This window comes from Melanotaenia boesemani, chromosome 3, assembly GCF_017639745.1.
Source record: "Melanotaenia boesemani isolate fMelBoe1 chromosome 3, fMelBoe1.pri, whole genome shotgun sequence".
Lineage (NCBI taxonomy): Eukaryota > Metazoa > Chordata > Actinopteri > Atheriniformes > Melanotaeniidae > Melanotaenia > Melanotaenia boesemani.
Window position 1 is genome coordinate 18776137 of NC_055684.1, and position 13921 is coordinate 18790057.

The 13921-nt window shown below is 39.4% G+C and overlaps 1 protein-coding gene across 10 annotated transcripts in view; it reads left to right on the forward strand.

The window, feature by feature from the left end:
* The window catches only part of eif4g3a (eukaryotic translation initiation factor 4 gamma, 3a), a 55603-nt gene that overhangs the window by 21331 nt on the left and 20351 nt on the right, over window positions 1–13921 (forward strand). For 3 of the 10 annotated variants that reach the window (XM_041981262.1, XM_041981256.1, XM_041981263.1), the window contains 9 exons: window positions 762–854; window positions 2768–2800; window positions 7327–7347; window positions 9545–9724; window positions 10289–10400; window positions 10586–10746; window positions 11351–11485; window positions 12679–12847; window positions 13137–13913. In XM_041981262.1, the coding sequence (XP_041837196.1) occupies window positions 762–854; window positions 2768–2800; window positions 7327–7347; window positions 9545–9724; window positions 10289–10400; window positions 10586–10746; window positions 11351–11485; window positions 12679–12847; window positions 13137–13913 (1681 nt within the window). The remainder of the gene's footprint in view (window positions 1–761; window positions 855–2767; window positions 2801–7326; window positions 7348–9544; window positions 9725–10288; window positions 10401–10585; window positions 10747–11350; window positions 11486–12678; window positions 12848–13136; window positions 13914–13921) is intronic. The other 7 variants (XM_041981261.1, XM_041981264.1, XM_041981257.1 and 4 more) reach the window with 6 other exon arrangements.

Consider the following 13921-nt stretch of genomic DNA (forward strand, 5'->3'; position numbering starts at 1 on the left):
ACTTAACCCCACGTTGCCTCCCGATGTGCCTATGTGTGAATGTGTGTGTGAATGGGTGAATGTGATAAGTAGTGTAAAGTGCTTTAAGTGGTCAAACTGGCTGGAAAAGCTCTATATAAGTACAAGTCCATTTACCATTTCCATTTATTACATCTAGTTGGAATACAACTTACCGTTTGGGAAAGTACCTGCAGGTATAAAAGGTCAATCCGTTTATCACATAGATACAAACACAATCAAATGGTGACGCTGCTGTATTGCTGGCATCTGCACCCTCCTTGCTGTTCTCACATACAGGCATGTTGATAATGTGACTCAGCGTCTCTGGAAATGTGTCACTCTGCTTCCAAAGAATCTAGTTGTTCCTCTTTTACCGTTATAGCCCACTGGCCCAGTGCCTCACCCTCTCAGCTCTATATTTATTCCTGGCAGCCAGTGCAATCTTCAGTTATAAACATAGTGGCAGCTCAAATAAAAGTAAAAATCCTTTTAAATCCTTCTCTGCCACACTAAGTGAAGAATAAAGGGACACAGGATTTGTGGTTCTTGAGGGTACCAATTATCTGTGTAGTACATAAAGTCCCATTGAAAACACTTTCTCCCAGCAACATGTAGTGAAGGTTATTGCTGGATGCTTGGTGTATTGTTTGGAGGTTCTGCTCCCGTATACGTGGAATGTCATGATTGATTGCTTTACGTGTTTTTGGTCAGTAAACAACAAAGCCTCTCCTTCTGTGTGTCTCCTTTTCTTCTTTTGACAGTCTCCATACAACCCTGGGCAAAATGCTGGCTCCGCTCCTTTAGTGTATTCTGCCCAGACACAGCCAATGAATGCACAGCCACAGAGTCGCCCGGTGAGTTTTTCTCTGATACTAGATTTCCAGCACACCTGCTCCTACAATCCTGTGGTTTATCGTGGGTATATTTGTAGAAAGAGACATCTCTCAGTAAATGAAAAAGAGATCTTGTGTTTAGAAGCCACTAAGAGCTTGTCAGGTGTTGACAAATCTTAATTTGATCATGCTGGTGAGGTGCTTAGACATGGGCTGTATTAATTTAATGAGGTCCCATTGTCTTCTTATAAGCTACTTGTGGGTGGTAATATCGCTGATTCACTGATAGCACGTATTAAAATAAATTTTTTAGAAAAATCTGAAAGTGTCCACACACTGGACACTTAATGTTATTTACTATTAATAGTTGCAAAACTGTTCCTCAAAAATAGCTATCTGTAGCTGTTTGTTTGCACAGAGTGCACATTGTTCTGTGAGTGTTGGATTGATGGATGACATGATTTTTGCCTGCTCTTGTCAATTCCATATCAGTAGTTCTAAGTAAGTAAGCAAGTAAGTAATTTATTTAAAAAAAACCATTCAAACTTTAAACAATAAATTAAGAATTGGGAGCTTTAAATGTCACCAAATAAAACAATTTGCCTTCTAGGAGGATTTGGGTGCATTTATGGTTCCTATCCAACACAAAGAAAAAGGGGATAATACTAGTTTGGTTCTTCTTTGGATTCTGTCATTTTAGTTCAGTTTCTATTTGTTTTTAAATCACTGCTCAGTTGGTTGGGATCATCTAATCTTTTGTGGGGCTTTTGTTAGATTTTTATGCCATTGTTCATATTTTTGGCTGACTAAATTATTTGTGAAATTTCATTTTTAAATAAAGCTGTTTAGCACTAAAGACAGACATTTCATAATGGTCAGCACCATAAAATATTTTCTGAAAAATATAAAGCAAATATATAGTTAAATAAAAACTTATATGTCATTTGTTTAAAAAATATTAATCTCAGTGGAAAGTTGCAATTAAATTATTATATATCACTGTTTACATTATTTTTAATTTAATTTCATATATAAATTAAACTTTTCTTTTGCACAGCACCCATCAGGAGACCTTGGTCAGTGTAGCTTTCAATCATGCCAGAGATTTTAAGGAGGATATGTGGACAGTTTGGCCCAGACTTTCTTCTGTATATACACTCTCATAAATGGACACGCAAAGGAAGGAGTAACATTTGTCTAGAGCGCTCAGAAGATCCAGACGTAATGCAGAAATTATACTGTAAAAAATTACTCTTGCTTTTATAACATCCTGGGAATAGCAGATGAGACGCTTTGTTGTATTATTATTGCATGTATATAAACGTATTCACAGTACTGAGAAGCAGGTGAAAAGCAACATACAGGCCAGCAGAAAGGAGAAAGAAGCAACTCTTACCAGCACACACACACTCACACACGGGCAATAAACAGTCTAGAAGATTTGCTGCAACATTGTGCCACCTTTCTGAAACACCTGGAAGATTTTAGGACTCCAGTGCATGTATGAAAGCAGCCTAAGTTTTGTCTCAAACTGTATGGTTACGTTAGTAAAGCCTGCTATAAATACTGAAAAATATTCTGATTTTAGTATAGTATGATTAACAATATACACTTTATACGTTTTATTTTCTCTAACAGATTTTCCTCTGAATATTTGAGTTGTTGCATAAACCTAATGTATGTGATGCTTTCAAGTGAAAATGAGAACCTCTCGTTTCCAAATACACGCTGAGACTGACGGCTGGTCCTGCATCATCATGTGCCATGTGTCTTTTAAGCTTTGTTGCTCTGTAGTTTTGTATTGTATTTCCAAGCGTCTCCCTCCATTCACTCATCTTATACTGTATCTGTGTCTCTCTTATGCTCTTTCTACTTCCCGCTTTGCCATCACTGCTTCAATCTCCTTGCTGGACTTCTTCTCCCTCCCCCACCAGTTTGCTACGGGCCCTCGACCAACCCACCATCAGGTAATTTACCCCCGCTGAATGCCCCTCCTGCTCCTTCTTTTGCATCATCATCATCAAAGCAGTTTGCTGGTCCCTCGTGGCAAAGGGCTGATTGTGGGGTGTCTGCTGTTTTCTTACAAAAATATATTTCACATTTCAAAGCATTTTAGGGAGTTGGAAAAAAAAAAGTTTTGATTATCATGAGATGCCACTTCGATATTCAGCCAAGTGTACAGCATGTTTCTAGCCATTTTGTCATTATTTCTAAATAGAGGTTGTTCTTAGTTCGTTCCATCAGTTACATTTAGTACATCATGTTTGATTGCAGTGATGCTTGTGTGTTTCCCAGGGTAGGCCTGTCGCGATAAGCAATAAGTCAATTAATTGAACGATAAGAAAATAAGAGCACGATAAGTTTGCCGGCCGCGATAATTTTTTTTCGTCCCCCCTTTACCATAGACTGTGTATGACAATAGGTTTCACTATGGAGTATTTCGACTAAACGCTCTGGTTTCTTGCGGAGTGATCTCTCTAGTGTCACACTTGACTGCAGCATGTTGCAGCACGAGCCGGTAAGCCGCATTTGTTTTGCACGGCTGCCAACACGCAATGGCCGTGAGACTTGCGTATTTAAGTGGCTTCTCACGCTCTCGCGCTAAACCTCCGATTCTCATGCTGAAATATGTAAATAATAGATGCAAGCATCTCCTCTTTTATTGTTTCGCTGCTTCCCACATGTAAGCAGAACACACACATTCTAGCTTACGACGTCAGTACAAAGCCCCCACTTCCTGGTCTACCGTAATAACCCCTGTAATCCGCAGGCACATTACGCAAATAGAATCAGCCTATATACTACCGTATATGACAAAATACACATTAAGAGCAATGCCGGCTAATCGAGAGGTTTGGGAGGATTCCCAGTGGGCCGCATAACTTTTGGGCCGGTGTCCCGGCGTATGTGAATGTGGTATCCCAGCTAACTGCTGGGTTGTAGTTACTTATAAGGCCAACAGAGGGCAGAATGACTTTGTTTCACAAGCAGTAGATTTTGAAGAGCAGAAGAAGAACACGGGTTTTTGTTCGATGTAAAGTGCTGAAGTTTGGTTCGTCATTAAAACCGGCATGCTTGTCTACTTGTCTGGAGTTTATTTGAAGATGCAACAGTGAAAAAGGCGCTTTTATTTATTTAGTTTATTGACCTTTGAAAATGTGTACTTGCATTATTACGGCATATGTCACTATATTAGTTGAGAATGGTCTCAAAATGACACATTAGCGCTCTGCGCAATATTATCGTTTATCGCGATAATTTCTGAGAAAATTTATCGTACAGCTAAATTTGTTATCGTGACAGGCCTATCCCAGGGTTAATCTCAGAGTAGAAAAGATAACTCGTGTTTCACAGGTTGTGCTCCTGTGATTGATTGTAAATGTACTTGCATGATGCCATCTTGTCCTTCACTGGATTTCACTCTGCGTTTTCATGTTTTGAGCATTTACAGATCAGTGAGTTCAAATTTTAAGATTGAAATGCGATATTCTTACTATGCTTTGTCTGAGACAAATAGGTCTGATTGTGGGAAAATTAATGATCAAGCACTTAATAACAGAAATATCTGCTTGTCACACACCATTTCAATTATCAGTCTAATTTTGCCGACTCTCTAAAGACCAATGTTTCTGCCAAGACCGACCAGTCTTGTAAGCACATATTGTATTTTTCAGTCATCAAAGCTTTACACAAACTGCAAAATTGTTTGTGTTTTGTATCATATTCAGTAGTGCACTACAATTTAATTTGTACCCTTGAAAGGCAAAGGCATGACCTGAACATTTTTCTGCCTTTCACTGGTTAGAGGTTTTTTATCTTCATTGGACGGGATAATTAGGTTTAGGACTCTGACTTCAAGCACAGAAGCTACGTGCAAATACTACTGGCCTCATTATTAGGTCAATGTAATATGGCAAATTAGTTATGTCACTCTTTTATAACAAAGTATTATTTGCTGGGCCAGCCCTTTCAAACACTGTAAGGGCAGAGTTTACTCTTTTAGTTGCATCTACACAAATGTTTAATGTCAATTCAGGGCCTTACTGACATACCAATTTGTTTTTTTATGTAGTTTTTGTACCAACATTTGTGTATGAATGTGGAAAAAACCCTCAGAGCAATTCAGACTGGTTCATTCCATATTTCTCAGTTTGGACCTTTAGGATATTTAGCCATAGATTATTTGTGGTTTCCCTTTCTGGATTTAAAACCCAGCTGTATTTTTTCTATCAAACATCATGTGCACTTCTCTTGTTTTCACATTATATTGTTGTGTAGCTTTTATTTATTGAAGGTTTCTGTGACAGTATTTTTTATTTATTTTTTTTTCTTTTCTACATTGTATTTTCAACCAAGGAACCACTGAAACATGTAATTTAGCTATAAGCAAGGAGCTCTGTGGTGTGAATGGGTTAAAAAATATGTTTGATTTAATGCAAAGAGATGTTACAGCATGCTGCTAAACCGGTCCAACAAAGATGGAGCCTCACACCTGCTACCAGTAATGGGAACATGGCTACTTCAGTGCTTGAAAGCTAAATTTGACAGACTTCTTACTGTAGCATACTCATGAGACCATTTGTTGCCAGTAGTGACACCAAGGCATCGCAGTTAACCTCAGTGTTTTATTACTGTGTGACTGAGAGATTTGTGGTGTAGATCTCTTAACAACTACTTGTCAAATTCTAGATCAACAAATTACTGCACGTGTAGTATAAAGATTATGATTACCCCCCCCCCAAAAAAAAAGAAAATCTTGCATCAGTCAGCATTAATGTTTTCAGTGTTACGGGAAAGTGGGTGTTAAGGGACAGCTGGTGTTCAGGTGGGCAGCATTCAAGGTAGTATTTTGTGTTGATTGGCCTAAGTGTTTGTTTGTGTTCCTGACCAACATTTGTGTAAATAATAAACATCTGGGTGATGACATTCAGTCCTTGTGACTTCCTGTTATCTCATCGATTTTGTGCTGTAATGACTCAGACAGCCACCCCCTCCGACTGATGCGTTAGTCGCCCGGTGTAACTTGCTGTCTAGCATGCTCACCTTCTGGTTGCTTCTGTGTTGACACATTTTAAACAGACTATTAATAGTATGGTGGCAAAGTGTAACAAGTGTGTTTGCTGGCGTTGGTGTGTGTACACAAACTCGAGTGCATGCTCTGGCTGTCACAAACTGGCGCTGAGATTTCTTGTGCCACCACGGAAGTGGAATCGGAAAGCAGATGAAGCGGAACAGTGGCCCTTTTATGTTTGTGGAGAAAACAGCCATTGTTCTCCTGAAACGCACCCAATACACAAAAGATTTTAAAAGAAAATAGATTTGGCTAAAATGTGTCTGTTTCCAGCTGAGTATCATTTTAAGTGCTTCTAGTGTTACTTCATTGGATTTGAAGCAAGCTCCATGTGCATGTGTATGAAGGAGCTGACTAAAGCCAGTGTGAATTATTTATCACGAAAACAGACTTTGACTTCCTCTAGAGCTTCTCGGAGTAAATTACTCTGTTAGCCATGTTACCTCTTTATTGTCCCCAAATAGTTGAAGTATCATTAATAAATTTCACTTGAAATTTGACAAAATGGGTCATGATAATCATACACTGTAGTTTGAAAGGGATTGTTGGATCACTGGCAGCTTTTTGACTCTGTTTACACATACTGTCATATACATCTGTAGTCACTGCATGTTAAGCCAGGTAAAAGTCATTTCATGCAAGGAAACAAACGATTGTCATGTCTGAATAATGTTAAAGGACAAGTCACTGAAGGTTTGCGATTTCCCAGAAACATCAGTAGACTTGAAGATGTCCTGTTTGTTGCTCAGCTGACAGCTGGCTGTGTGATGCAGGCTGCATGTTTATTTGCATACAGAGCTGGTAACTGAGATCTCATCACAAGTATTCTCTCAGAGCACATGTGGAAACACAACACCGGTGTGAACCCGTGTACTTACAGCTGTTTGCATTGGATCACTTAGGATGCAAGTTGGAATTGACCTTTTACAGTTAAAGGTGGGGAAATCAGAGTGGAATATGAAGCTGATCCTGATGCAATCATTTCTAGTCGGGCTTTAACATTTTGAGACAACTTAAAAATGTACCTGTGTTTACAGATCTGTTTTTCTGCCATTTTCAGCTTTGTGTGGCTTTACTTTATGAATAAAAGGAACAAGTTCATGAACATTTTGTATTAAATATCTTAGGATAAATATCTTTTGTAATTTCGGGGTGGCACATGGCATCAGTCCCAAAATGATTTGATATTTTGAGGGATAATTTCCATGTTCCTGCCCACTTATTAACAAACAACTCGTCATTCTGAGGCTGTGTTATATTAAATCAGCATCTCTTGACGACCAAAGTGGCTCATGAATCAGTTGGTGTGTTCGTTAGATAGAAATATTTGAGCAGTTTTCTTTTTAAGTATATGGTTGCTTAAATCTCACCAGTGTGTACTCCCTATTGGCTTCTTTCTCTTTCCTGCTTTCAATACCCAAGGGAGGATTCAGGCCTATCCAGGTAACAGTATTACATCTGTCAAGTCTCTGCAGACCTGCATGGCATGATGAGGATCTTCCTGAAATGATCCTGTCCATACTAACTTTTAACCTTGTGCACCCCCTCATCTCCACCACAGTATGAATACTCATTAGACAGGTCTTCTATCATCACTTTATCCTCTTTGTCCTGTCTTTTATCCTGTAGACGATCATTATTGGACATCTGAGTTAAAAAAAAAAAAAAGACTGGTTCATTCATCATTCATCATTAATGAACTTGCACAGTTAAATGAACTGCATGCCTAATAAGATAGATGCAGTCTAATTCTTCCTAAAATTAATGTCTTCTTTTTCTTTTTTTAGTTCTTTTTTTTATTCTCATAAGAAAAGCATCTTGTTATCCATTAGAATATATATAAATGGTTAAGGTGTGTTGGAGAATGCGCTTGTTAATTTTAAGTGATAATTTGTTTCCAAAGTTTGAAAGCTTGTTGTTGTTGACCATGTTAAAAAGTTTTTGTTTTGTTTTTTTGTGTCTTTTCTTTCCCATTTACTCATATTTCTTGCTTTGCCAGCAGTTTGAATGAGAGTGTCTTCGGGTGGCCGGTAATGAACAGTTTCTTGGTCATTTCCTAGATTTCCAAAGAGCTATATACAATAAAGCCACCGAGGCAGATTTATTATGTTAAAGGTGATTTCCCTTGTGAGTATTTTTAGATGGTTTTTACAGCATTGTTTGTGTTCTCTTGGAGCATACTGCGATGGTGGTTGCATATTCCCAGCTTAAGCTGCAGCTGGAAGTCTGTCACAGTAGTGGTGTTTTTATTTTTTTATTTTATTTTATTTTTTTTAACACCCAGCACAAAAAATCTGATGCAGCATTTCATGTGTTTTCCTCACAAAGCCCAACTGACATTAAAATTTTGTAGGATTGATGGTGCTGCTGTTTTTCTTTTTTTTTTCTTCATGTACAATGAGCAGAGCTGTGCCGTGTGTCGCACTGTTGGCAAAAAAAAACAACAAAAAAAAAAGCATTCACCAGTCCTAGAGCTGTTATTTGTTACAGATGTGTAGTCTGGTGCAAACGGACTTGAGAAAAGACAAAACCTTGGCTTTTTATTTTCTTAGAAATTTCAAGGGTTCAAACAGGAAACCACAATCGGGTCTCTCTCTGATCTGCTTCACTTTTATAAGAACTCCAAAGTTCTTTGTGAAGTATCCAACTATGAACAGAATTTTTTCTCACAAAAATTCCTTATCTCTTTATAAACCATAAAAAATCTCTGTGGTCACAATGAAGATTACAAACAGGCTAGAGCTGAAGTAAATATCTAGAGTTGTTTATATATATATATATATATATATATATATATATATATATACTATATACTATATATAGAATATATAGTTTTCCCGCATTTACAACATGTAAACGTCCAAAGAGTCGGTGTTCTTAACAACATTCCATGTCTACATACTTCTGTAGAAAGTGGGATCAAGATTCATCATTCAAAGGAAGTGTATTGTAACCACTTTGTCATGGAGACTGTACTTGTGCTACAGTTAATGAGGTTTTTAATCATACTAGACCAGAAGTTACCACAACATTTCAGGTCAGAAAACAGCAAAGCTCCATTAGACAACAGCACAGACACAATTCTGGTACCAAACTTCATTTTATCATTTCTTAAATGGGATCTTAAATGATCCATCATGTCAGTTCTTGTGTTTTAACGACAGAAATTACTGCTCCTTCAGACGTGCAATGATATCCATTCATTAGCAGGCAAATTTAACAGGCTAAAGAAGCCATTTCCAACCTGTTTAACTTCTGATGTTGTCTTGTTTTGAAGGTCTCTGCTTGGATGGTTTGGAGATCGAAAGGTTTTAGGACTTCAGTGTCTGAATGAAGTTCTTCTTTGAGAAAATTGTTAGGCTGATTCATAACATTTCTTGCCATTTAAAATAGAAACTGATTATAAATGTGGTGGTATAAAAACGATCATGTCTGCCTGAAAATCCTTTTGCGTTTTTTATCCCTCAGAGTGGGTTTAATTTAATAGTCTGAATGTTCAAAATAAGCCACGATGAGGAGAAATGTGTTGTACCTGATTGTGTTTTAGAACATGCACAGTGACGTCCTGAAATAAGACTGCAGCCTCTGAGATAGTATTTGATGTCTTGTTTCCCTCTCTTTTGCAACATCTTATCGTCAGTTTTTTCAGAGGACTCAGATGCAGACTGCAAGACCCACCATCCCGACAAACACACCCTCCATACGGCCTGGCTCACAGACTCCCACAGCAGCTGTTTACCCCACAAATCAACCAATCATGATGACCATGGCACCCATGCCTTTCCCTTCGCCACAGGCTGCACAATACTACATCCCACAGGTACAACAAATTCAGCTGAGTTTGTTTTTTGAAGTCTATGTGTTTAACAGATGATTTATACATCAATATTACACACTCTGTGTTGAAAAAGAATAAAAAACTGCATTCATATTCGGTCCTATTGCTCAGCTCTACCTTCTGCAGAGTTAGGCTGGACATCTACACTTTTTCCATTCTTAGTGTTAAAGATCATCCAACCATCCGTTAGCTACAGTCACAATATTGAACCTTCAGATATTAACCTTATCAAACGTATGTAAGTTTTATGTTAATTTCTGAGGAAAATAAGTCCTGCATGGCATTAACTCTGAGTGTCTGTTTTGGTGTAATTATTCCTAATGAGCACAGATTAACTGCTAAACATTATTCTGCTCATGTGGAAATTAAACACAAATATTAAAATGTCACAACTGCTCCAGTAAAGCACCTAAAATTAGTTTGTGCTGGCAAACCTAAAATACTTAAAATTATTAAGCTGCTGAAGTCAGACTATTAAAATCACGTGCACACTAATTGTCTTTTTGCTCATTGATTGATGTCTCTCCTTATCCTTCATTTTTCCAGTATCGCCACAGCACGCCCTACGTGGGACCCCCGCAGCAGTATTCTGTACAGCCTCCCGGGTCTGGCACCTTCTATCCTGGTCCAGGACCAGGGGAGTACGCTGCCCCATATCGTGAGTCACTAATCCAAAATTATTATTCTTATACCCATAAAATCCCAACAGTCACAACTATACACTAGCACAAATACACACTACTCCATCGGCATTGTGTGGCCACAGAGCAGGAACCCTGACAATGTTTTACTAAAATGTCTTTTCTTCTGTTTTGTTTTTTCTTTTCTTGCACATTCATTCAGATCCCCTCAGGTACCACCCTCCTGTCTCACCCTCTGTCCCTGCTCCCGTCCCCACAGCTGGCCCCCCCTATTACCCAGGACAGACACTGTACCCCCCCTCACCCCCTATCATAGTGCCTACACCACAGCAACCTCAACCAGCCAAGCGTGAGAAGAAAACAGTGAGTATCTTAATAGTACCTTTTTCATTTTTCTTCTTGAAGGGGACATATTTGACATCTGAACACTGTGTGCCTTCAATGATAATATTGTTGGTGCATCTGTTGACAAAATATTCTCAGCCCCAAGTCAGTTTAGCAACATTTCTGGAGATTTTCCTAATTTTATACGCTTTGATTTTCCACAGCAGATGGAATCGGCCTGGTTGATCCCTTCATGTGTAACAAGCCAAAAAGAAATTTAATCAAAATATAACTGTAATCTAAGGGCACACTTTGATCCCGTATCCCCTTTCATAGATTCTTGAATGACACAGATCCTTTTAATGTGAAAAGAATATTAAATTTAGTAATCGGTAGACATCAGGTTATGTTTATATAAAAAAAAACACACACACAGGAATACATGGTTATTTTTATTAATAAATGACCTCTTCATTTCCTAAGCAAATATAGTAGTTTGTAATTGTTTACATTATTTCTGACATAGCATTACTTATTTGGAGTATGATCACAAAGGATGAGAAACCTGCATAAATTGCGGCTAATGCCAGGTTACTCTAAGACTTGCACACTTTAGTGAGGTTTGTATTTTTTTGTGCCATTGTCCTCCCAGATCCGTATCCGTGACCCCAATCAGGGCGGCAGGGATATCACAGAGGAGATCATGGCAGGGGGCTCAGGGAGCAGGAATTCAACGCCTCCTGTCGGTCCCCCCTCCACAACGCCTACACCACCACAGGTACAGCTCCCCAGCACACTTGCCCACTTCTCTCCCACATCATAGAAGCTCTCTTCTCTAATGTTCTCTTCCACCATGCATGAGGAAATCCGGACATAATCTCTGTGTTTAAGTCATGTGATTCATTAGAAATTCATTTGAACAGACTTAAAGATATTTCACTAAATGACCGTGAATGGTTTGACTGACACACAAAAACAACAATATTTCTAAAATGGAGAAGATCAGTTGTGCAAGTGATTTCATTAACAGATGGTCACTATGTTTTGCCACTTTGGGGTATGTCAAGAATGATTTGGGTGCTTAGATCATCTCTTTTCTCTGTCGTCGTTTTAGTTGGAGGGTTTGAAACAATCAAACCTGCATTACTATAACACAATCTTACATACGTTTAAACATTGTTATTGCACCTTACCTCATTAAAGCCACTTTAATATTTATCATCTCAGCAATACATAGATTTGTTATAATGTTGTAAGCAGTTTTTTTCTTTTATTTTGCTCCTGCTTTCTTCCTGTCGCTATTTGTTTTCCCCCCTCTATCTTCTGCAGTAGACTGTCTGTGTGCTTTCTGTGTACTCTACCCCTCTTTCAGAATCCATTAAGATTTTCTAATACTCAAAGGTTTTTTTTTTATCTAAAATCTGTTCTTTAAAAGGAAGATTTTGATTATTTTTTAACACATTGCTTTGGAATAACTATAGGAATGTGTTTGTGTCCTATCCTGGACTTTCAACACATAAGACCAAAACAAGGCCCAAACTGGGCAGCTTTTCTGGACTCTGAAGAGGGATGTTGTGACTTTTTCCTCCCTGTGTCCTTCTGTGGATGTTAACAGTGTTTTTCCTCTTTTTTTTCTCTGTCCTTTTGTGCCCCCCTCATTGCTTCATGTATCCACCACTTGTTTGTCTTTTACGCTGCTTCGTACTGAGTCTTCATCCTCCTCCTGCCTTTCCTCCTGCACTGATCCTCATTTTTTTCCCCGTTTGTCTTGTATTGTCTTCCACTGTTGGCCTCTTAATCTAACCATACATTTTTAAATTCCTTATTTCTGCTTGGTCCTGCGCTCGGGCTTGTTTATTTATCTGTGCTTGCTCTTGCCGACATTTCCGTGCCTCTGTCTCTGGTTTTCTGTGTTGCTAGTTTTTATGGCCACACCCTCATTATCCTCACATTTTCTACCTCAAATCGCAGCAGCTGAGCAGCAGCCAGACTCCAGAGCAACAGCAGTCGCAACCTACGCCTCCACAGCAACATCCTGGAAGCTACCCATTAGAGTCACCGCAGATACCGCAGCCACCACAGCCCCAACAGCCACAGCAGCCACTGAAAACTGGGGCTACAGACACAAAGCCAGGCCCAGGTCTGCTCCACCATCCCTTTTCTTAAAATACATCTGCAAGACCTGATTAGAAGGGATCCAGCTCCTAATAATCTAACAGACACTCAGAATTTAAATGTTTGTCTGTTTCATTAATTTGTCATTGTTTCTGTCATTTGCCACAGATAAACACAAAGTCATGTTATTATCCAGTTATCTTTCTCAATGAGTATTATTAGAAAATGTATTAAAAGTACATGATACAAGTGTTATTTGGACCTCTACTGACTGAGTTGTTTAAGCATTCGTAACTCTGTTTCCCTTTTTATAGATAACATGCCAAAATTGGAGCCAGTTGTTCAGAAGTCTTCCTCATCTGGAATTGTGCAGGCTGAAGCACCCTTGGAGAAACTGGAGGCCACTACTCCTGTATCTGAGCCCTCTGTCCCTGTTGAACCAGAGCTCCCCTTCCCTGCCTCACTGACCACCCCTGTCACTCTCCCGCTTTCAGGGGCTAACACCAGTGAACGCCTCTTGACCAGGGAGTCCACTGCTCCAGCCTCATCTCCTTCCTCCTCCATTGGGGAGAGCAAAACATCTCTGATAGCACCTCAGATCCCCAGTACAGAAAAGCCTCTTTTAGACCCCCCACGAACTTTAGCTGCCTCTCCATCGCTGGCTCCAAAAGCTTTGAATGGCCTTGCAGACTCTGGGACTGAGCCTGATTCTGCCGATAACGAGCCTTCAAGTCTGCCTCCAGCTGTACTCCATCCCCAGGCTTCTGTTCCCACTTACAGAGACGCAACCTCTTCTGAAACCTTACCCTCTGACATGAGACCAGAGGTGCCAATTGCTGCTGCACTCTCCCCTCTGGCACCTGTGGCTGTGGTTCCAGTTACCCTGACCCCATCCTCCATCCCAGCTATGCCAGTTATGCTCCCGCCAGGACTTCCGCCTCTAGTGCAGGCCACAACAGAGGCCGATGAGCTGAGCAAGTCCTTAGATGCTAAAGACCTCAACTTGAGAGGTACAGAGGCGCAAAGCAGCATTTCTGAGAGCAAAACGGAGTCTCAGCAACAAGTACTTACCAGGAAGATTCCCACTACAGGTAATTTG